At 50.9% G+C, this 22560-nt stretch overlaps 11 protein-coding genes across 11 annotated transcripts; 6 read left to right on the top strand and 5 right to left on the bottom strand.

Annotated features, from left to right (window-relative positions):
- Positions 1-94: 94 nt before the first annotated feature.
- Positions 95-1460, top strand: N7510_010327 (putative integral membrane protein (Pth11); the record flags this gene model as incomplete). The annotated part of the gene is made up of 6 exons (XM_056982252.1): positions 95-308; positions 375-442; positions 502-760; positions 809-891; positions 947-1087; positions 1143-1460. The coding sequence occupies 6 exons, from the start codon at positions 95-97 to the stop codon at positions 1458-1460; spliced, it is 1083 nt and encodes a 360-aa protein (XP_056830088.1).
- Positions 1461-1649: 189 nt separating this feature from the next.
- N7510_010328 (uncharacterized protein) lies at positions 1650-2755 on the bottom strand (the record flags this gene model as incomplete). Its single annotated transcript, XM_056982253.1, has 3 exons — positions 1650-2240; positions 2295-2584; positions 2644-2755. The coding sequence occupies 3 exons, from the start codon at positions 2753-2755 to the stop codon at positions 1650-1652; spliced, it is 993 nt and encodes a 330-aa protein (XP_056830089.1).
- Positions 2756-3418: 663 nt separating this feature from the next.
- On the top strand, positions 3419-3634 carry N7510_010329 (uncharacterized protein; the record flags this gene model as incomplete). Its single annotated transcript, XM_056982254.1, has 1 exon — positions 3419-3634. One exon carries the CDS (start codon positions 3419-3421, stop codon positions 3632-3634), a length of 216 nt encoding a protein of 71 aa, XP_056830090.1.
- Positions 3635-4652: 1018 nt separating this feature from the next.
- N7510_010330 (uncharacterized protein) lies at positions 4653-5571 on the top strand (the record flags this gene model as incomplete). The annotated part of the gene is made up of 2 exons (XM_056982255.1): positions 4653-5043; positions 5186-5571. The coding sequence occupies 2 exons, from the start codon at positions 4653-4655 to the stop codon at positions 5569-5571; spliced, it is 777 nt and encodes a 258-aa protein (XP_056830091.1).
- Positions 5572-6115: 544 nt separating this feature from the next.
- On the top strand, positions 6116-6873 carry N7510_010331 (peroxiredoxin-like family protein; the record flags this gene model as incomplete). The annotated part of the gene is made up of 2 exons (XM_056982256.1): positions 6116-6303; positions 6438-6873. The coding sequence occupies 2 exons, from the start codon at positions 6116-6118 to the stop codon at positions 6871-6873; spliced, it is 624 nt and encodes a 207-aa protein (XP_056830092.1).
- Positions 6874-7477: 604 nt separating this feature from the next.
- On the bottom strand, positions 7478-9049 carry N7510_010332 (sugar porter family MFS transporter; the record flags this gene model as incomplete). Its single annotated transcript, XM_056982257.1, has 2 exons — positions 7478-8644; positions 8696-9049. 2 exons carry the CDS (start codon positions 9047-9049, stop codon positions 7478-7480), a joined length of 1521 nt encoding a protein of 506 aa, XP_056830093.1.
- A 606-nt stretch (positions 9050-9655) lies between these two features.
- On the bottom strand, positions 9656-10901 carry N7510_010333 (uncharacterized protein; the record flags this gene model as incomplete). The annotated part of the gene is made up of 6 exons (XM_056982258.1): positions 9656-9819; positions 9880-9987; positions 10040-10311; positions 10365-10564; positions 10620-10744; positions 10802-10901. 6 exons carry the CDS (start codon positions 10899-10901, stop codon positions 9656-9658), a joined length of 969 nt encoding a protein of 322 aa, XP_056830094.1.
- A 1861-nt stretch (positions 10902-12762) lies between these two features.
- N7510_010334 (Isochorismatase hydrolase) lies at positions 12763-13347 on the top strand (the record flags this gene model as incomplete). The annotated part of the gene is made up of 1 exon (XM_056982259.1): positions 12763-13347. The coding sequence occupies one exon, from the start codon at positions 12763-12765 to the stop codon at positions 13345-13347; it is 585 nt and encodes a 194-aa protein (XP_056830095.1).
- Positions 13348-14445: 1098 nt separating this feature from the next.
- On the bottom strand, positions 14446-15334 carry esdC (GTP-binding protein EsdC; the record flags this gene model as incomplete). The annotated part of the gene is made up of 2 exons (XM_056982260.1): positions 14446-15072; positions 15146-15334. 2 exons carry the CDS (start codon positions 15332-15334, stop codon positions 14446-14448), a joined length of 816 nt encoding a protein of 271 aa, XP_056830096.1.
- Positions 15335-16441: 1107 nt separating this feature from the next.
- Positions 16442-18028, top strand: N7510_010336 (class I SAM-dependent methyltransferase; the record flags this gene model as incomplete). Its single annotated transcript, XM_056982261.1, has 10 exons — positions 16442-16465; positions 16516-16568; positions 16621-16677; positions 16734-16763; positions 16818-16859; positions 16914-17027; positions 17090-17115; positions 17169-17355; positions 17414-17842; positions 17911-18028. 10 exons carry the CDS (start codon positions 16442-16444, stop codon positions 18026-18028), a joined length of 1080 nt encoding a protein of 359 aa, XP_056830097.1.
- A 324-nt stretch (positions 18029-18352) lies between these two features.
- N7510_010337 (DNA-directed RNA polymerase II subunit RPB2) lies at positions 18353-22181 on the bottom strand (the record flags this gene model as incomplete). Its single annotated transcript, XM_056982262.1, has 2 exons — positions 18353-18515; positions 18574-22181. The coding sequence occupies 2 exons, from the start codon at positions 22179-22181 to the stop codon at positions 18353-18355; spliced, it is 3771 nt and encodes a 1256-aa protein (XP_056830098.1).
- Between the last annotated feature and the right edge of the window lie 379 nt (positions 22182-22560).

The following is a 22560-nucleotide window of genomic DNA, read 5'->3' on the forward strand; positions in this document are numbered from 1 at the left end:
ATGTTCTTCTCTGATCCCCCCTCCCCCAGGTTCCTTAGATCGATCACATCAAAAATGATCGTATGATTGATCCGATCTATTCGGTAACAACGTCATGACTTGGATTCATAACTTTCATGGTCATGACCCGGGAGACGAAACTGTCCTGATCATCGCTATCGACTGTGTGTTCCCGATTATCGCACTTTTAGCCGTCTTCCTGCGCTTTTACGCCCGACGATTCACCAACCGTTCCCCATGGGTGGATGATTATGCAGCTTTATCCAGTGCAATATTGATATTGGGTCGGGCGGGACTTATCATTGCTTGTAAGTTTATTCACTTTTGGGCAGTAATTCGTGGCCAACATGGCTAATTGTGGCTGGAAACAATAGTGACGCGATGGGGAGTTGGATTGGATGATGCATATTTTCCACCGGAAAATATGATCCCATTTGGCAAGGTATGCTCAGTGTTGACTTGGCTTTTATTGATTCTGACTTGCTGACCATATTATTTCAGATCCAATATGCCACTGGGCCTTTCTACACTCTTGCTCTCCTCGGTTTTAAGATTGCTTTATTGACCTCGTACCTTCGCATGGGAGGTTTCGTCAAGACATACCGCATTATAATCATTATTGTCCTCGTCGCTGTTACCATCAACCAAGTTTTGTTCACTCTCCTCGTCTGTGTGAGCTGTATTCCGGTTGCAAAGCAATGGAATCCCTCTATTCCAGGGCACTGCATCGATACGCTTGCTCTTTACTACTCCATTGCCGGTAGGTCAAGTCAATTTTCAAATTGCAATTGGAGCTAACGGTAGTCAGCAACGAGCATTGCCTTTGATCTCATCATCATCGCTCTTCCCCTGCCTGTTCTCTGGGGACTCTCTTTGCAACGCAAACAAAAGGTACCATTCCCAGGAAATAGTTAGCCACAATGATCATCATGCTAAGCAGATATAGCTCATGTTGACGTGTATCTTCGCACTTGGGTTCTTCATCACTATTATCCAAGTCATCCGCATCTTGAGTGTGTCAAACCTGTCAAACTCTTTGAACAGTCGGACCACCATTATCTGGAGTACGATCGAGATCTGCCTAGGGGTAAGACAGAGCCATGTTCTGAAGGTGAACTTATCAGCGCTAACTAGCAAAATAGACGGTTATCTGCTGCATTCCAACTTATGGCCCTCTCGTCAGGGCCGTTGCATCTACCCTCCAAAAACATGTACAGATGTCTTCTTATCAGCTCAACTCAAGGCGTCGAGCCAAGTTAGCCCGAGACTACCCCGAAACGAGACTTAACACTATCCACGGCTCTAATGAGACGCGGAATACAACGACAATTAGCGCTACCAGCCCAGAGGATTTGGAAGATCTAGGCGATGACGAGTGTGACCAACATGCTAGCTCATGGATGTACGCGGGGCATATCCACACCACTACACAATTTTCGGTCGAGAAAACTCTAGTATAATATACCCCACAAAGTTTTTGTCGTTTCCAAGGGCTTTTATAATCCGACTCCATAGATAGATATTAAACTACCATATCTCGCCAGTTTTCCCGGCCCATCAACTAAGGTATCTAGGAGCGTCAGACTGAAGTATGTACGAAACCCATTCATGCTCCATAACATATGTCAGTATATACAGATACCAATTATCTACACAGGCCCCTTCCCAATAAGGCTCTCCAAGAAATCAAATCCTTCTCGCTGCAACCACCAAGTCGGCGACCCAACCTTCATCATCGCCGCAAAAGTGTGTTCTTCGTCTGGTACCTCCGTCATTCCACAACGCACACCAGCCTCTTGCAGCCTGCGATGCAGCTCACGGCTTAGTTCAATCGGGACCATCGTATCCGCCATGCCGTGCACGATATAGGTCGGCGGGAAGTCTCCACTAATATTGCGCGCAGGATCAATGAGGTCCATCTTCGCATCTGTAGATTGTGAGGCTGGATATATTGCATCAATGATGGTCCCGCGCGAGATCTGTGTGAATGCGAAAGCGTCGCGTGGCCGTGAGAAATTCGGCCCCTTTGCTGCTCCACTTTCTGTCTGTCCTTCCAGTGATACAGAGCTATCCGTCGGTACAGGCTTTTCGTCGTATACCTTGTTCAAGAAGGACTCTTCCAGATTAGGTGGGAGCTTGGCGGCGATGTGCGGGAGTGGTTTTTTCCAAAACGGGTCGGTGAAGTGTACTGCGCCATAGAGCGAGAGAATCGCTTTAATTGGTTTGGGAACACCGAAACCCTGCTCATGTCAGTCTCCTATTTGCTTTTTTGAATCTTTGAAAGTTGAAAGTACCAAACTCAGGGCCAAGTGACCGCCTGACGACGTCCCAAACGCAGCCACATTCTCCAGATCTGCGCGCCAACTCCCCTGAGACGAGAGGTACTCATCCAGGTGTCCTTCATATATCCAAGATAGCAAATCACGGATGTCTTGCATCGGCCCGTCCAAGAGATTCACACCCGGACACAACCGGTGATTTGGCACGAGCACGATCCAACCGCGACTGAGACAGTCGTTCACCTGAGGCAGAGAGACCATACGGCTATGGCCAAGCATGAATGCGCCTCCATGAATATCGATGACTGTTTAATTAGCTACTTGGTTCTTAGAGGGCGGAATGGACCATGGCCTGCTTACTTACCCACGGGATATTTCCTCTGCTCCGAGGCGGCGGCGGGCAGATAGATGTCTGTCGTGATTCTACTACCATTAGCCTCCTTGTAGAGGACTGTCGATGGCTTATCAAGTGACATGGTGACTGTGTCTGTGTGATTGTCAATTGAAAGTGGAACATTCAAGAATGTTTGGTTGGCATGGCCTATTTAAACGAAGGCAGGATGCGGGGATGGAAAACCCAGCTCGGGAATTCCGGGCGGGTCAATTCATTCCCCAGAGCAATTCCAAGGGTTTCTACAATAGAGGGGGTTGCTTCACTTGCATCTCAGTATTAATTAGTGTTTTATCGTTGTCGTAACAACAATAATACCTGATCGAGTAACTATTCTGGGATCGTCACTTTGGCCCCCATTGTGGCAACAGGCTCAGCCTCAACTCCAAACTAAGCCTTGCTACATAACCAGGGTTGACCGATCGCAATGTGTTCTTGGGGCGGTCCAAAGCAACTGCGATAAATATAAAAAGGCACTGCACCCAGTGGTCAGTGGAATCGATCCTATACTGAAAAGGAATAATCCGAACAGCACTAAAGACACCGCTCTAACAAGATCTTCCATCTATTCATTATTATTATTAAAGTCTTCATCTTCCAACTCAGCCAGTACACACACTCTCTCTCTCTCTCACTCTCACTCTATCTATTCAACCAAGTCCGGGTAGACATTTTCCAACTTTATCCACAACTGGCGATCCAAACCTAGCACCCACATCTACCTGAGAACATTCTCTTGCAGAAGAACATGTGCTTCTGCCCTGCAACAGATAAAATGGCTCCGCCACCGGCCCATCCGATAATTACTAAGTATGACCGCACCGATCATCCCCGGCAGGGCTATAAGGAAGCCATACGCAAGAAAAATAGGCGGCGCAATGCGGCGATAATTGGATCGGTGGCAGCTACTTCTAGCGGGATGGCTGCTGCTGCTGCTTCCGCTCCTGGCGGAGGCGGTTGCTAGTTATGGTTCCAACTGATCAATTTGTCTGTTTATAATATATATTATTATTAAAGTCACAGGTTGAATGATTTGCTGGTATATTTTGATTCCGCTATGATCTGACGTTGGTCGCCGGGTTTTGGCCGCGAATGTGGGTATCTGCGCGTAACTATCCGACCAAATTCTGATTTATCAATAGTGTCGGATTCTAACTATAATCAATGGGCGTGTTTCCTTTGGATCCTGTATGCAGCTCTCGTACCCAATTATTGTGTCATAGTCGATTGCCATCTCCGGTCGACCGACTATACATGTCGTCATTTGATCCCTAGTGTGCACAAGCTCAGCCTCAGCCCCGACCTGAGCCTCTCTGATCTGTGCTGGTCAAGGTTGCTCGACCGCAATGTATTTTTGGTGGGGGAAGGTGATCGATAGATCTAAGAGAATTTGAACCGCAGTTGTGAGTAAACTCAACGCTCAATAAATCTTCTCCCTCTGACTGAGCCAGGACCATCCCTACCAGAAGCCAAACGCAAGCAGAAGAAGCTGCGTAAACCCACAATAATTCAGGTGGGCTCTTAACTACAGCACTTGCTATTTCTGATGAAGGAGTAAGGAGTTTAGTGGTTATGGTTGATGTATAGTATGGTTGTTTATTTTTCACTCCAAGATGACATGATTTTCGGTCGGGGTTTGGGAATAATTTACATCTTCGGGTCTCCGACATTTTAGGCAGTCTAGATTTTGCGCCTGTGTGATACCTACTTCTATAGGCAGATACCATTAATTCACACCCTCGGCGCAGTTCCCCTCTTTGTCTTCCTTCGGCCGTGCATCTGATCCCCCGTGCTCAGTGATATCTAACGCTATTGGCCTACACTAGCACTTACCCCCTCTCTTCTGTTTCGTTTCGAATGATAACAACTGCCTCGTTCGCTTCACGGGTTAAAACCCTTGACCACTCACCGCATCGCATCTGCTTTGTGTGTCTCTCTCTTGCTCTCTCTCTGTCAGTCTTGAAAGGCCAGCTCCACGCTGTATGGATCCCAATATCCAACGGCTGCTAATCATGACCCCCTCGTGCACGCGCCCCTTGCGCATCGCTTCCGTCGCAAGCTTTTTGATCGCTTTCCCGCTATGCATCGCTCACGGTGTACTATCTCATAGCACTGCGCCGGCTGTTGGCCTTGTCCCGCTCGGCACTTCGGCCAGCGCAGCCCTCTGGTTCTTACTGCGCCGGCCGAGACGCAGCGACAATGAGGCCGCGGGGGAAAGTGCAGATAGCTCTGGAGATCAGACGACAGAACATATTGCGGAATCCCGTCGGCCAATACTCGTGTTTTTTGTTGATACGATCCACGCGGTGGCTCTCATGGTGGTCCTGGTCTTCACCTGGATTCATATCCGCCGAAAGGGGAATGCAGCGCTGAGTATGCTCGCTGCGTATGCAACGATTCCGCTGCTTGTTGATTTGTGAGTGCCGTCCCAGCCACCGATCTTGTAAATGTTTCCCTCGGAAGTAGTATAACTAATATTGAGCTAATAGCTTTGCACATCTCTATCTCGCCGTAGGCGCATTCTACACCGGTTTCGCAATCCGTGATCTGATGCAATACCTGGCGTGGCAGACTGTCCCGCCCGATTGCCCGAACTGCAGTCACCGTCTCCGACCCGCGTCGCGTCCGTCGATTCCTTGGTTCCAGTCGCAGGGCAGTGGTAACCCGCGCAACTGGAAGCTCAAGATGCCGTCCATGCCCACCGTCAAAACCCCTGAGTGGAAAGTGCCCGCTTGGCTCCCAGGCCGCAGCAGAGACGCTGATGCTAGTCTCTTTGCCAACGAAGAAGACCGATATAGAGACTATCCGGAGGACGGGGAGCGGTCCGAGGTTACTTCGCCTGAGCCCGTCGACATTGTGAGAAAGGATAGGAAGAATAGGAGTACGCCGCTACTGGATTGATTGACATGTGGTTGATGATTCGATGTGGCTTTGATGTTATGCGATTATGCGAAGAACAGGCGAAGGTCTCTGTTGTGCTCCTTTATCAGTGATCGGGTTCTATTGGTACAGTATTCTCTTCGACCTTGAACCCGAGAAACATAATACCCCCAGTTTTTTGAGTTTAATAGCCACGAATATTGTTGCTTACGGAAGTGTTTTTGAGAACCAGTGCCAACATGGTAAAGTTGTAGAAAATCCCTATAGAGTCTGGCGGAGAGATCCAGTGGATCAGAACTAAAGAACGTTCTGGACCAACACCATGCTTAAGGTCAAGGCATTCTTGTGTGCGGCGAGAACTCGGGAACATCAATGGTTCGGCCGAGAATGGATCATTTAATCTTGTCGGCAACCTGATGGCTAAGTATGGGACGGGGTGCAGTCATGATGTCATGCGGTTGGATTCCGCACTCCGCATTCCATAAGGCTTATAGTCGTCAAATTTTTGCGATAGTATCCTCTAGAAACGCAAATAACATTTTGCGTGTACTTACTCCTCAACAGCATGGCGTTGCCGTCCTCGGAATCATTAAGTTGCACTTTCTCGACCGACTCGCCTGAATTTCTAACAGACGAATCCCTGCACGAAGCCTATGAGCTAGAGTTAAAGACAAAAGATGGCGAGAGTGTCCGATTTGGTGAGCTCGTGGCGGGGAAAGGAGACACAATAACTACTATCGTCATTTTTGGTAAGTCGCCCAGTCTTTTCGCGTGATATTGGTCTCATAAATTCCAGTCCGCCACTTCTTCTGCATATACGACCAACACTACGTTCGAAACCTCTCTGCGAATTTGAACCAGACTCTATTGGACACAATACCACACAGCGCAAAACCAGCCCAGGTGATAATTATCGGGTGTGGAGACCATTCCGTTATCGTGCCCTACACGGAGGAGACTACAGACGCGTTTCCTATATACTCTGACGCATCAGGGAAGATATATGAGCAGCTACATATGAAAAGAACTTTGGAGGGATTTACGACGCCACCACCATATGCACCAGAGTCTTTTACTAGCGCGCTTGCAAAATACGTCAAGCAGACGACCAAAAATTTGATTGCGGGGCTCAAGGGGGGTCCTTTGGATCAGCAGGGGGGCGAGTGGATTTTTCACCGGGGGAAGCTTCGGTTTTCGCATCGGATGGAGGCGGTCAATGATCACCTTTCGGCGGAGCGATTGTTAGATATCTTGAGAACGGATCAGGGCCAGGATAGTCCATCACCTGGGACGTCACAAGATCAGGAATCAGGATATTCATAGGGTAGATATGGAAATGAAATACAGTACACCTCTACTGCCTAGTCTTCAAATCAAAATCTCGAGCTCTGCAAGGGTTGAATTGCGGAAGTCTCTTTATGATCTTATAATATCAGTCTAGTCTCGGTGCTGGTACCCGAAGGATGAGTGATGGGAAGAGAGGATAACAGGATGCAGGCAAGGTAAACCAAGAAATCATAAATATTGAAGTAAAATAAAAAGAGTGCTCAGCCAGGTTTGAACCAACTTCCAAAAAGATACCAGGCCACTTGTTCAGGAAACCACGAGGGAACGAGTCAATCCCTGATAGGGCAGCCAGTGATCATCATAGCATATGCCGTACCACCAGAGTCGAGCTGGTACCTTTAACAGAGGCACACTTGCACTGGCATATGTGGGAAGGGAGAAAATCCTGAATATGCATAGGGATTGCAATACGGGCAATATGAACATGATCTTTACCGTGTCTGTCGAACGAGAGAAACCACCAACTGTGCAAGGAACTGAAACAACGGAAAAAACGCGTGCAGTGGAAGGTGAGTGGCCTACAATTGAGTGTGAGAAGGATAACGTTGAAAAGTACGAGCAAGCCGTTCCAAACCTCTACTCACACAGAGCCATCATCAACCTGCTCGATGTGCCGATTTGCCGGCGTCTCCTTCTCTGCAATCCGCCTTGCGTCCAGTTCAATATGAGAGCTCGGCACCCATTTAGAACCAGGAATGAAGACAGGCGATTCCTTGAACAACTCTTCCAAGTCTTCCAAGTTAAGCCCTTTGGTCTCTGGCAGGAATGCCCAGAAGAAAATGGCCGTGGTGAAATTGCAGACGACAAAGACGAGGTAGTATCTCCAGCCGACTGCACTAATCGCGATAGGGGTGACCTGGCCTACCATCGTATTGAAGGCGAAAGAAGTCATCGTGCCCCATGACACACCTGTGTCGCGCATAGCGTTTCCAAAAAGCTCGGGCGGAATTGCCCATGACAGAGGTCCGCTAGTGACGAAAAACACAAAGTTAAAGACCCAAGTCATGACAATAAACCCCCAATGCGCACCAGTGTTGGAAACAGAAGCTGGGAAGATTTTGATCAAGGCAGCATTGACAGCGAATGTGATGGTCATGATCAGCGAACCCCCGATCTCTAAGGGCCGTCGTCCTACCAATTCGATGATCACAATGCAGAGTGAGGTGCCTGCTAGCCCCACAAGTGCATTGACAGCTTGCATGAGAAGTGTTGTTTTGACGGGAATTCCAAGCTGAGCAAAGATTTGCGGGGAGAAGTATTGGATAGCACTAACACCAGTTCCCTGGCAGCCTGCCTGAATAGCCATGACTATGATTATGCGGCGGAATTGTGGCCAGCTTCTGAACAGGTCAAGATAGTTAGGTGTCTTTTCTGCACGTTCCGCTTCAAGCTGGGTTTGGATGAGGTTAAACTCTGCAATCACATAGGCGTCGTTCGTGTCGCCATGGGAATGAAGCCGAGCGAGAGTCTTGAGCCCTTCGTCTGCTTTATTGTGGTCACAAAGCCACCGTGGGCTCTCGGGACATTGATAGACTAAGCTGCCTAGGAAAAGTGCCGGAATGATTTGAATTGCCAAGGGAATCCGCCATTCACGACTGTCGTTTGTACTGTTGTAGGCCGCGTAGCAACCATATGCGACCCAGCCAGCAGTTACCTGCCCCAAGGCGCTGAAGAGTTGTTGTAGGGTTGTAATCCTCCCTCTAATGCGGCGATGTGAAATCTCTGCCTGATAAATTGGGATAATCATCTTTTCTGGTTTCAGTACACTTTTCGGTCTGATAATTAACCAGAAACTTACAACTAGGAATCCCGTTCCAAACCCGGCAAGTAGCCTGCCAACATACAGCATCTCAATCCGAACACCAGCAGTCTGGATGATGCCTCCAATTGTAAAGATGACACATGCCATCAGGATTGTTCCCCGGCGACCTAATCTGTCCGTAAATCCGGCCCCAAGAGCGCCAAAGAAGCAGCCGCCAGTGTAGAGAGAAACCACCGTACCGGACTTGGAATCTGCATTACTCTGCAAAAACATTGTCTTGAATGACGAGGCAGCAACAACCTCAGCAATCACACCGAGATCATAGCCGAAAAGGAAAGAACCAAAGGCTGCAAAGCAGCCTATGAGAAATTGGTATACCCCAGATTTCATTTTGGCTCTTTACAGTGGAGTGACATTATGGAGTCAAATGAGCTGAAGTGGACCCTGCGGAATGCTTATATACCGACCAAGACTTGCGCTTGGGCACTTCACAAGATTTCTATCGTGGAGAAGTCCACGGATGTGATTCGTAGTAGAGCGTGGGGGTACAGAAGTTCGGCTCATGGCTTCAAAGACCACTAGTGAGCCTTTTTTGTTTTTACTGCGGGGAAGATTATGGAGGAAAAGTGATTTCAAAGCCGATCGACGCTTTCAAGAGTATAGCGTTGGTTGAAATCCAAGCTTTTTGGCAAGGTGTTGGACCAAGGTGGGGGTTCCTTGCAACCAATCTGATGCTTCCCGATTTACCCGCTACAGGGTACAGGTAGCCGGCAAGAGTACATTGCAGGGATCTGCAGAAATCGTGTGGGGGGAAGCTACATTGGACAGAAACATGTAATCTTGTTTGGCTATTATTATAGGCAGCCAAATGTATCGAAGAATGTCTTGGAAGTCCGTACAATACAGAAATGGTAGGATAGAACATTCCACAAACAGTCCCCGAGAGCCTGAAAACCACTAGGTTCTTTCATGCGTTATCTCATCCAGTGCATATGTCTAGTTGAAGAAATCGCAAGGAGAAGACTCGCAGATATCCTGGCCGTCGTTGCGAAGGAGGCCGAAGGGCAACCACCACTGATCCCAGCCCTCATCGCTTCCATCGGGCTGGGGAATGAAGTCCAGGCCCCAGTTTTGCTCAATAGTGACGACCTGGGAGAAGTCTAGGGAGCGCATATATTAGTGAGTGGGTTGGCAAACAGCCGGCGGATGGGGTTACTCACGGTTGTAGTACTGCTGATCGTTGCAGTTGTAGCACTGAAGGGTGTCGTTACCCAGAAGGACTGAGTAGATGTTGTTGTCGGTACCGAAGTACTTGGGGGAGTAGATGTCTGGAAGATTTTTAGTATATAAGAGGACTTCTTGCAAGACAAGATTCCATACCGTTCTCGTCGAACGTAATGAGGATCATAGTGTTCTTCATAAAATCCGCGTTGTTCAACATGGTGTCAACGTAGTGCTGCAGAGCTGGCGCAGCGTAAGAGACGTTGGTGTTGTGAGCGTCGTTGTCCAAATTGGGCGTAATGAACATGTACATCGGGGCATCGGCACCCAGAGCAACGTCGTTCACAAAGTGTTGCTCGGCATTTACAATATTGCGGCAGCGCTTGGTGTTGTTTCGGATGTTGTCAAAAGACATGAAGGGGTTGTGCTTGCTGTTTCGCGAATCAGCAGAACTATCTTTCTCTTCGCCAGAAATGGTACCCACCGGACATAGAGAGTCTCATCGTCCTCGCTGATGGGGTTGCAACCACCATCGGAAAGGGGAGTGTAGCCCTCCATATATGCCTTCCAGGTAATACCGGCGGGCTCAAAAAGATCAATCAGACTCATTTGGGTGGTGTTGTGGTCAGCGTCATCGAACACACCACCCGCGATAGTGTTGGAAATCATGGTGATGTAGTTAGGCTATATGATTGTTGTTAGCAGCATCCCATGGATCAACCTCTCGTCGCCTAGTTACCTGCGAAGGATGGGTAGTGCCGTGGAAGTCGCCCAGCACCATGCCCATTTCAGTGAGGTTGTACCAGTACGGATGCCCGAAGGTAACATCCTTGTTGTTGTTCTCAAAAACGATCACAACATAGCCTGAAAACCACAATTGTCAAAAATCGATTGCCTTCTCGCCTTGGAGAATTGACTTACGGTCAAACCATTTGCCCACTGGCTTCTCAACCCGCGGCTGAGGCATGGCAGCAGTAGCTGCGGCCATGCCAAGAGCAATTAGACTGGTGGACAACTTCATGTTGGGCAAAGAAAATGCAGCAACCGACTTCGGTAGGTGATCGCGTGAGCAGAAATCGGCGGAATTTGTGGGCAGCGACGATCTTCTTAAGTACCTACACTCGGTATTCGTCCTTTCGCAAACAAGAATCGAAGGATCCACAGGTACGGGCATATAGGGCCTGTAATCAGTGGGTTCTAATTTGCTACAGCTCCGCAGCGTTGTATTCGGTTCTTAGAGTGGTATCTAACTCCCCCTTCCCCCCTTTCTTTGAGGATTATTATTAGTGCCTCCTGTTATCTTCATATTCGTCTTTATTAATCCCGACCCCTCAAAAACAGTATCCGTAGCCAACTCCTAGCCGATTTGGCAGCGTAATTTCGTGCCCTTGAACCCTGAAATGTGGAGGACATTGGCGCAGGTACCCTCCCTCCCCACTTTATCGCCTAGGGGCAGCCTCCTCGTCATAGGCCAACGGTGTTTGGAACCACTCTAATTTAGGCTTAGCCGATAATGGAGGTGCGGAGTCATCGGGATTCCTCGCGAGAGACAGCAACATATGACCTTCTCTCGTATTTGGCAGCAATTGAGGTGTTGGCGGGGTCTAAGTATCTGTTACCTTTTAAAAGGACAATGCCGTGGTCAGGCTTCCGCCAATCAACCAGGGCTGTCGGGCGGTAGTTTCCGACCCCGCTCCCTACTGGATTAGTACATCGTAAACGCGGAAAGGCTGCCCTTCTTTGGGTTACCCCAGAATGGCAATGATTGTCCTACAAATACCTAAACCAGTGTTGCCATGAAATCACTTGGGCCATTTCTGGTCGAAGGATTGAACGGAACGGCCTGGTTAGAACATGCACGGAATATAGTACGCTAAATAGTGAATGCTGTACTTGCCGGTGGCTTGTGTCGTTCATTCGAGGCATATGTGATCAACGAGTTCGGTGACAAAGGATCCATTTTCCCCAGCGAAATGCGTCTGATCTTCGTGGTGTCTTAAAGGGAACTAATACATAACTGCCTTGAGGTATAGCACTTGCGCCACGAAGCATATAAATCGGAAGGCATCCGGCGCTAAGTCGAGGACGTGAAGAAAGCAGTCCCCTTTTGTGGAATAATACAGCAACGACCAGCTTCAGCGTTGGATAGTATGAGCAGGAGTTTTGTCGGATTGTGCTAATTGGTGCCACTGATCGCATTTCGCAATTAATATTGTTGATTTGTCGAATGTTGATTTGTGTAACCAGACTAATAACTACTAGTACTTTGCTGCAACTGAAGCCCAGAGAAAAAGAGCGGAACACGGTCAATATTGAACACATTATTTCCCCATATTATAGAAATGCTTATCGATAACTTAGAGTGAATCTCATCTCGAACATGGGTGGGGCTCAGTCGCCTACCAATATTGAGGGGAAGGACCTTTAAGATCATGAATAGCTTACCCATTGAATACCACATGTGAGGTGACATTGACTGTGCATTCAGGAAAATAGGTATAATCGCATAGCCACGTTGAAAGAAGCCCACCCTTCCGGCGTTATGTAAGGCTGCTCTTCTTTGGTTGCTTTTACCTTTGTTCATTAATTGTTTGTGCATATGTATCATACCCGATGTATCTTACAACACCATCGTGTGGTGATCCATTTAATGCTCTAAACATATGACTCGTGGGATCATGAAGGAGTCTCGTATTCAGGGATGTGGGTGGCACACCGGGACTAGGCTATTTACTCCGTGCCGTCTGACTGTCACATGGCTAAGTCTCACCGTCAGAAACTGGGGTAATCCTATGAGTCAATCTGAGCCTGTTCTATTGTCCTCATAAGCTTCTCTTCTTCACGTCTGTCTTTAGTTGATCTCTACACTCCAGAAAAACAACATGGCTTCCCCACCACCAGTCCTCCTGGTAATCGATCTCCAACAGGGCATCGTCGAGGCTCCAGCAGACTGGGGACCTCGCTCCACCCCCAAACTGACTGAGAATGTCGCACATCTCCTCCGAACCTGGCGCTCCCGCTCTTGGCCCGTACTACACGTCTACCACGACGCTCTCGGCGAGCCAGACAACCCCGCGCAGGTGAAATTTCCCGAAACGTTCGCGCCTCACGCCTCTGCGGCGCCGCTCGCATCGGAACCCCAATTCGTCAAGCACCAAGGTAGCGGGTTCGTGGGCACTCAGTTGCAAGAAGAGCTAGATCGGCTGGAGAAGGACGGAAAGAGGAAGATCGTGGTTATTGGCATGGATGGGTCACAGTGCGTTAATAATACTGTCAGGCATGCCGCGGATCTTGGGTTTCAGCTGGTGGTTGCGGCAGATGCGTGTGCTTGTTATGGCATGGAGGACTGGAGGACTGGAAAGCAGCTTGGTGCGGAGGTGACGTGGGAAGCTGCAATGGGAGTATTGACTAGTTTTGCAAAGATTGTAGAGACAGAGAAAGTGTTAACTACTTTAGGATATGAGTAGGTCAAGGCTGATAAATGCTTGCACTTACGAGCGTTGAGAGATACGTATAGGAGGACTTTGTTGACTTCATTGTCTATTACCTGTGGAGATGGTATTTCGCCATGATAGCTCTGTAGCAGCCTTTTGATAATGCCAAGTGTAACAACTCATGTCTCTACGAGATAGGAGCGGTAATTTTGACTGGAGGGATCGGCTTCTTCCCACTTTACTGGCTCTCGGAAGCCTTCCTTCCCTTGGTCGAAACAAAACTTGGTTGTTATGAGGACAGCAACCAACCATGATGGCCACATGGTTTCTTCGCTGGGAGTGGATTACAGCCTCCAGACACAGGGAGGTGTGGGCACTCCATGCCCGCTCATTACGCGTCCACGGATCCTCGTTATGCAATGCACCTTCACTAACGACTGAAAAAAGGGTCATATCTCATTCCACCATCTCGAGTTCAACTAAGGCTCTGTTGATTAAACTAACCAGTCTATCAGAAACAACCAGTCTGGTTCATTTAATAGATGGCGAGATACATGGCGTATAGACGGGAGTCATTCATTCCGCACGGCTGTGGTAAATCCCAGAGGGAATCATCACAGAGCAGATAGAGATTGGCATTCATTCATTCAAGCATTGCTGGCTCGTGATACTCATATCATATACCTTCCAACCAAGGCCGATAGGTGGATATAATAATGTCTGGCTGGCACGAGGAATGCGACTTGTCGACCATTATCAAAAATGGGTTGCTTCGTTCGGGGGTCTCGTCTGCACCCTCCCCTTGTGGTTCTCCTTCTTCTCTTCTTCATCACGACGACTTCTCTTCTCTTCATTTCTCTCTCTCCAACCCCAACTCCTCCCCTGCACCACAACCATCAATTAACACCCACGCCCAGCTCACGAAGCGAGACCGGCTCACCCGCGGCTCAGGGCTTTTTTTTTATTTAGTGATTTTCCCAAGCAATCGAAAAAAACCAACAAGAAAGGAAGGAGCGTGACCTGTCCCCGATCCACCAAGCTTAAAGAATCTTTCTGTTACCAGATCATGCACAATGCAGAATCCGAAAAGAAAAAAGACTCCCATCAACCAAAGAAGGTATCCTATCGTATCTAGCGTCGCACAACAATACCCTGGCGACGAACAGCGGAGCGCACACGACGATACTCCTCGTCCGAATCCTCGGACTCAGAACAGCTCGCCTCCGAGCTCTCGGTGATATACCCACACCGATTACCACCGCAGTCGAGCTTGACACGGTCGCCCTTACGGGTGATACCGTAGCGCTCGCAGCGGCATTGGGGCAGGGGCGGGTCGCTGAGCGAGGAGAGGGATGACGGAGAGGTAGATCCCGAGCCTGACGACGAGCGGGAGGACAGCGATGAACCGGCGGAGCTGGGCGGGCTGTTGGAGTATGAGTACCCGTCCGAGTCTGACAGGCGGGAGCCAGCGAAGCGGCGCGTTAGGTCGTCGACTGTGGGTGCAGCGAACTCGGATTCGCGGAGCTGGCGCGAGGCGTATGGCTTGGATGGCTTGGGGTGCTGGATCTTGGAGGGGGATAGGGCGCGGCCGGTAGCGATGTTGGTCGAGCCGCGGCGGGCCTTTGGAGCGCTGCTGCGGTGACTGGAGCTGGTCTTGCCGCCGGGGACGTCGAGGATGTTAAGCTTGCGGCCTGTTGTGGGCTCGACGGTGTACTCGACGGCTGGGTCGTGCGAGACGTGGTACCCATCCATGATGTACTGCAGGGTGAGTTAGTATTTTATCAAGAGAGAGTGGAGGCAGCGAGAGAGAGAAGCAGAGGGTAGGACATACGTAGTACCAGTAGCGACCACCCAGCTGCAACATGGAGGTCTGGAAGCGAAACTTGCCCAGCCAGGCACCGGGCTTGTCCTCAGCAGACAGCGGCAACTGGCGCGAGTAGTTGTCCCAAGAGCCGACCAGATGGACGGTCTTGACATTGGACGAAGTGCGCAGGGCAAACTTAAGCTGGACGGCGGCCATTTCTGCTTTGTTTTGCTTGGTTGTTGCTGGTGATGTTTCGTAAATAAAAAGTAAGTAAAAAGTTGTCAATGAAACCAGTTCACGACAACGAGTGAAAGAATATAAATCCGAGCGAGATTATTGGCGTGGTCTGTTAAATTAGAGCTGAAACAGCAAGGTAGACACGTCGACCGGCGACGAGTGGCACAGCACTGCTGTTGTTGGAAATGACGTTTGAGAAAGACCTGCGGCAAGGCAGACAAGACAGATGACCAAAAAGCACAGAGAGCACAGCTCGTTCTGTGGGGAGGGATTAATAAAGTGTAGAAGTATAGAGATATAGAAGAAAATATTCAAGAACCGGGGGCAGCCAGTGCCTAGGTCTCACTCAAAGGGCAGCAAAAAAAGAACAGACGACTCGCTGAAGGAAAGAAGAAAACAAACGGAGTGGGCGACTCTGGCATATTTTTAAGTCCTGTTCGAGTTGAGGGGTGGTGAAGGGTCGGCGGGTATTGCGATGGTGTGGTTGGTTGCGTGCAGACTGCGTGGTGATGGCCGGCAGGGACCAATCGGGGGACGGCGTTATGCGCTGTCACTTCGGTGCTCTTGAAGTATGTAAGCACTGCAGTAGTCCGCTGTACTTCCTCTCATACTAGACACGATACGGACTAGGCCCCTAAGGCTCCTACCTGTCTGGAAACAACGTCCGGACCCTAGTCCATCCACTGTTCGTCTCGGACAATGCCACTCCCACGCGGCATCTGCCCCACCGGCAACAGAGCATGATCCCCTGTTGCTCCCGCCGTGGATTAATTGGCTAGAGCTCGTCGATCGCCCGCAAACGCAACGCGGACCGCTGGATCTAGCCCCGTCCTTCCTTCCTTCCTTCCTCGGCCTGGTGTTGTTCGCCTCGTGTGTTGTGTGGCGCGGGACACTAACCGCGAACTAGTATGATTGACACCTTCCCGGGTAGTTAAATCACCGTCCCTTAAGACTCCGCCTTTCCCCCCTTCCCGGAGACAACCGTCCGTGGCTGTTGGTGTTTTTCTCCTACGGGAACCATAATAATTCTAATACTCAGTTGCTATATTGATTGTTTGTCGTTCTCAACACACTAAATCCCTCGCCATGTCCGAGCAGCCGATTGCGGTGGTACGATTCCCCGGTCGCATTTCTTGTCGGATTCTCATCATCGCAACCAGGACCCGGACTTTTATGCCACCCACGATGCCTACCAGCCTAGTGATTTCGAATCGTGCGTTCCTCTAGACCGGGACATGTGTGACATATGAACTAATCCCCCGCAGGGAGACGACCTCGCTCGCCTCGTCGATTTATCGCGGTGTGATGGAGAATGGCCGACGGTATGCGTGTCAACACCGTACCATACATATCCCGACAATGATTGACAATTGTGCAGATACCAAACAATCAAAGAGGGTGAATACTGGTAATACTGTCTTTCTGGTCTGCTCATAACTATCGAGTCTGACCGAATCGCCAGGGGTCCATCGGACGAACAACAATTCGAGAGTCTGGAAGCTGGGTGCGTGAAATGACCCCTGCATCACAACAGGACGAAACTGACGGACAATACCAGGCACCTCGTCAACATGATCCTCGATTCGACCTCGGACAACCCGCTGTTCCAGGCGCCCTTGAAGGACCCCAAACATATCCTCGATCTCGGCACCGGCCGAGGCAACTGGGCCGTGTAAGTGCCATGCAACGCTCCGATCTTAATGACATACACCATTGACAATATGTATCGTCCAGTGATGTTGCCGATATGTTCCCGGACGGTAATTACATATCTCTGATCCTCTGCTCCGACCCACGCTTAACCTTATTCCAGCGAATGTGCGCGGCGTCGACCTCTTCCCTCCGCCGCTGGACTGGCTCCCGCCCAACTGCGTCCTGGAAGTCGACGACGTACTCCAGGAATGGACGTGGCGTACGCCCTTTGACCTGATTCATCTGCGGCAGATGATCGCGTCGTTTACGCCCGAGGAATGGACCAAGGTGTATAAGCAGTGCTACGAGTGTGTCGCCCTCACGCCCTCTCCTAATTAACCCCACAAACCCTAACGAAAACAAAAGCAACCTCGCCCCTGGCGGCTGGATCGAACAATGGGAAGGCGATCCCGTAGTGCGGTCCGACGACGGCACAATGCCAGAAAACTGCCACACCAAGGCCTTCGGAGTCGCCGTGCTGGAGGCAGGCAAAAGCTGGGGCCACTCGCTGGACACGATGAACGAGATGCGAAGCAACATGGAAAAAGCCGGGTTCGTGGACGTGCACGAGAAGAACTACAAAATGCCCGTCGGGCCGTGGCCTAAGGACCCATTGCTCAAGGAGGCTGGTCGTCTGCATTATCATCAGTGGGCGTCCGGTATGGAGGGTTGGGCGCTCTATCTTCTGACCAAGCATGGCTCGCCGCAGCCGTGGACGAAGGAGGAGGTGCAGGTTCTTATGGCGAAGATCAGGACCGAGATTCAGAATCCGAGGATTCACGTTTTCCAGCGCGCGTGAGTTTCGGCCTCTCTCTCTCTCCTCTGCTGGGGAAGTTTTGGACGCAACTAATGAACATCTTTAGGAAACGTGTCTGGGCGAGGAAGCCTACGACTGAGGAGCTGGCGGCGAAGTCGAAGTCACAGTCGACGGAGCAGCAAGGATCTGCTGTACCTCAGATCAAACAGGAGCCTGCGGCGTGATTTGTTTGTTCATTGAAAGCGGGATACACCTTTGGCCCATGACATCCGTTCTTTTTTTGTTGTATAAGCCAGTCAGCGTTCCAGGCATTACTATCGTCACCTCACCTGCCCACCTCAAAATTGAAGTTGAATAATGCAAGAACTCAGTAGAAGCACGACGTAGATAAATGCGCAATAATGTGTTCATTCCAAAACTATGTATGATGCGATGGCCAGATTCGATTCCTCCCGACGCCGCAAAACAGTCTCGCAAGTCCGTACAGACTGAGCATTTTTGAGCAACCATGAAGAAAATTAAAGTACACAACACAAATGAAAAACAAATCACCGCACAGAAACCCCGGAGCGATTGGTAAACATCCTCGCGGCAATGTTCATCGAGGCCAGCTCTTGGAACAGAAGCTTGGCGGCGTACGGGATGTGCACTTGCGAGATGCGGTGTTTGTTGTTGCACAGGCGGCACTCGAAGAGGCCCTTCTTCAGTTTTCTATAGCAATTCCAGTCAGTAAGAGTAGAGAATATGGGATGCGAGGGAAAGGACTCACGCAACAGGGGTCATCAACCCGCAGTCGTCGCAGATGTGCACACGGAACGGATCCGACACGTCGAACAGACGCTCCTTCAGGAAGGCGCTGGCGCCGTGGGCGATCATGCAATCGCGCTCCATTTCTCCAAAGCGCAGGCCACCGTCACGCGCACGACCCTCGACAGGCTGCCGGGTCAGAATCTGGGTCGGTCCACGCGCACGAGCGTGGATCTTATCGTCGACCATGTGCCTCAGGCGCTGGTAGTACGTCGGACCCAGGAACACCTGCGCCACCAGTTTGCGGCCCGTGTGGCCGTTGTACATGACTTCGAACCCGCGTGACTGGTATCCGTGCTCACGCAGCAGCCGCGAGATCGAGTCCACCGTCACATCGGTGAACGGGGTCGCATCGCCCTCAAACCCGCGTAGCGCAGACACCTTGCTGAGCTGACATTCGATCAAGTGGGCGATGGTCATACGCGATGGAATGGCGTGCGGGTTGATAATTAGGTCGGGAACCACACCCTCCCGCGTGAACGGCATGTCCTCCTGTCGGTAGGTGATACCAATCGTACCCTTCTGTCCGTGGCGCGAGGCAAACTTGTCACCGATCTGGGGCACCTTGGTTGTGCGCATACGCACTTTGACAAACTTGAGGTCGTCATTGCTGGTCGAAATCAACACCTGGTCCACAATACCGCTCTCGGTGCTGCGCAGCGGCGTCGACACGTCCAGTTTGGTGTGGGACTTGGTACGTTGGCCAAGCTCCTCCGCTTCAGGCGCCAAGGGGGCGGTCTTGCCAATGATAATATCTTCTCCAGACACTCTCACACCGGGAGCAATGATACCATCATCGTCAATCTTGTCATAAGTACCCTTGCGCATTCCGATGGTGTCGGACCGCATCGGCTTCTCAAAGCGCTCCACCACCGTCAGGCCAACCATCTTCTCCGAGTCCGTGTAAGTGCGGTAGAACAAACTGCGGAACAGACCGCGATCAATGCTGCTCTGGTTCATAATGACCGAATCTTCCTGGTTGTAGCCCGAGTAAGTGGCAATGGCCACGATGGCATTCTGACCGGCCGGCAGCTCGCGGAATCGCAAGAACTCCATCGATCGCGTCGTGGCCAGCGGCTTCTGAGGATAATAGAGGATATTCGCCATCGTCTCCATACGCTGGTTAAAGTTTGTCAGGAACACTCCCATCGCTTGTTTACCCATAGCAGATTGGTAAGTGTTACGGGGCGACTGGTTGTGGTCGGGGAACGGAATGATACTGGCGCAAACACCCAAGATCATGCTGGGATGAATCTCGCAGTGTGTCCATGTGTGCGCCCGCTGGCTCAGGATCGAGCGGACACGCTTATTGGGGTCGTTGGTTTCTTCTTCGGGCAGGGCGTAGCCTGCCTGAAGTTGCTTGGAGATCTCAAGATCCTCGGGTGTCATCACGATCATGATCGTCTCTTCTTCCTCGGCGTCCACATACTCCACCACACCCGACCGCACCAGGCCATCCCAACCGAAGTAGCGCTCCCGGCGGTCTTCTGGATCCATATCAGGTGGCAAATCCTTGTCTTGCTCCAGCTTCCGGATGTGCTCCTTGTTCAAGACCAGCGATCCGGCATTTTCACTCTTGGGGTCGTTGTCAATGACAAAAAGTGGGCGGCACACACGACCAGTGTCGGTGAAAATCTTGAATTCGCGCTCACGAATATCCCGAATCAAGCTGACTTCGTGGGAGATCATGTTCCGTCGGCGCAGCGACAACATGGTGTTGACGAGATGTGACGGATCGCGGTGGATACCAACCCAGACACCATTAACAAACACCTTGGTAGCGTTGGGCGTCACTTGGGGCTCGAATTCTTCCAAGACTTCCATGTTGCGTTGAATCATGAAGTCGATGATTGGCTCGCTAGGCGTACCAACAGTGATGTAGCACATGAGTGCCAAATTCTTGACAAGACCACAAGCCTGACCTTCGGGCGTTTCGGCGGGACACACCAAACCCCAGTGAGTATTGTGGAGCTGACGCGGTTTGGCGATCTTGCCGTCTCGGCCGATGGGGGTATTGGTGCGGCGCAAATGTGACAAAGTAGACGCATAAGTGTAGCGACTGAGCACCTGGGACACACCGGCTTTGGCGCTGGCAGCCTTCTTCTGCTCTCCCCAGTTGCCGGTCGCAAGAGCATACTTCAGACCGCCGGTCAATGTGCTGGCCTTGATACCGATATTCAAGTAGATTTCACGGTTCGTCTCAACACACCGCTGCACGTAGCGCTGCAGGTCTCGAGTAACGCGAGTGAAAAGAACACGGAACAAGTTCGCCAGCAGCGGACCAGCCAGATCAAGACGCTTCTTTCCAAAGTGGTCACGATCATCAACATCACGGCGGCCCAGCGCACACTGTAGGAGTCGGTGCACCATGTAGCCCAGGAAAAACGCCTTGCGCGTCTCGCTGCCCTCGCTCTGTGAGATATGAGGGAGCAGCTCTTTCTGCATAATCTCCCGCGCGTATCGCACACGCCTCTCATGGTTGAGGTTCGACTGTGATGAGCCTCGCTTGGCGATGAAGTCGAGCGCCACCTCGCGGTCTTGGATGACGAAACCCTCTTCAATACAAGGCTTCAACATCTCCAGCATCGGGGTATCATTGCGGTCGTAGCAAATGTGGTTCAGGATATCCTCGTCGGAAACGACGCCTAGCGCTCGGAAGACAACCACGATGGGGATATCGGTCTTGACGTAAGGCAAAGTCGATCGAATAGTCGGGCCGAAGCCTCCCTTGGCACTGTCGCCCTTGGCAAAAAGCTTAAGCGCCAGCTGACTGAGAAGGCGTGACCCTTTCTCGACCGCGCTGCGAATTTCTGCCACGTAGGGTGTTGGGCTCGGAGGGGCTTTCTTGAAGACCTGCACGATATTGCCAGCACTGCGCTCCTGCGCGATCAGAACTTTCTCGCTTCCGTTGATGATAAAATAACCGCCCGAGTCGTAGGGGCACTCGTTCCAGCCATACAGAGACTGCTCGTTCAAGTCCTTCAAGATGCAGTACTTGGACTTGAGCATGATTGGCATCTTGCCAATGAACACCGTTTCCTCCTTCATCTGCTCCGCAGGCAGTTCTTTCTGTTCCCACGACAGGTATGTGCCACGGTTCTTCTGGTTTTCATCGGCCTCGACGGTCTCCTCATCGTCGCGATCGGCAACTCGTCGCTCTCGCCCTTCCATGATCCGCTTCGTGACACCCAGGTACAGCGGACTGGCGTAGGTCAAATTTCGGAGACGTGCTTCCTGCGGCAGCATGATCGTAGTCGCACCATCGCCCTCAGTCACGGACGGTCGCGAGAGCATGACGGTGCCGAACTTAAGCTCATACCGACGCACGACCACGGGGTCCACTTCGTCTTCATTTGGCGGGAGAGTCTGATCAAGAACGACCTGTCCTTGTTCCTCCACCAGTTCCTGCATCGTCGACGAAATGAATTCATCAAACGAGTCCAACTGCTGGGACACCAGACCCTTCGTGTCGAAAAACGAAGAGATCACGGTCCAGCAGTCCTCCGAGGTGATGCCCTCCTCCGCATCATCGTAAAACTCCTCCTCATATGTCTCGTCGTAGTCAGCCATCTTGTCTGAGTCGGAGCCGTCGGGGGATGGTCGTCAAAGAAAGTTGGGAGATCCGCGGTCCGTGAGCGCAGGGAGTCGCGTCGGCTGGAGGAAAGTCTCGAGTCGTGTCGCCCCGCGCGCTGCAGCGCCCGCCTGTCAGTGAGTGCGATGCTCTGCAGAAGCGAACCAGACGACTGAGAGCTGGTCAGGGAGGATCTCAGCGGGTGGTATGGGAAGAGAATGCGCCGGATGAATTGAGATGGCGGAAAGCGATGGATTCTCGACAGGTCAGGTGGATGGCGCTAACCTGATTTGGTGGTCACGTGAAACTATAAATGAAAAGAGCAGGAAGATTTGTAAAATGTTTTAGTATAGAGGGCTACAGAATTATTTGTTTCCG

Source organism: Penicillium lagena (genome assembly GCF_028827675.1).
Source record: "Penicillium lagena strain IBT 129212 chromosome Unknown utg000007l_segment0_segment0, whole genome shotgun sequence".
Classification (NCBI taxonomy): Eukaryota; Fungi; Ascomycota; class Eurotiomycetes; order Eurotiales; family Aspergillaceae; genus Penicillium; species Penicillium lagena.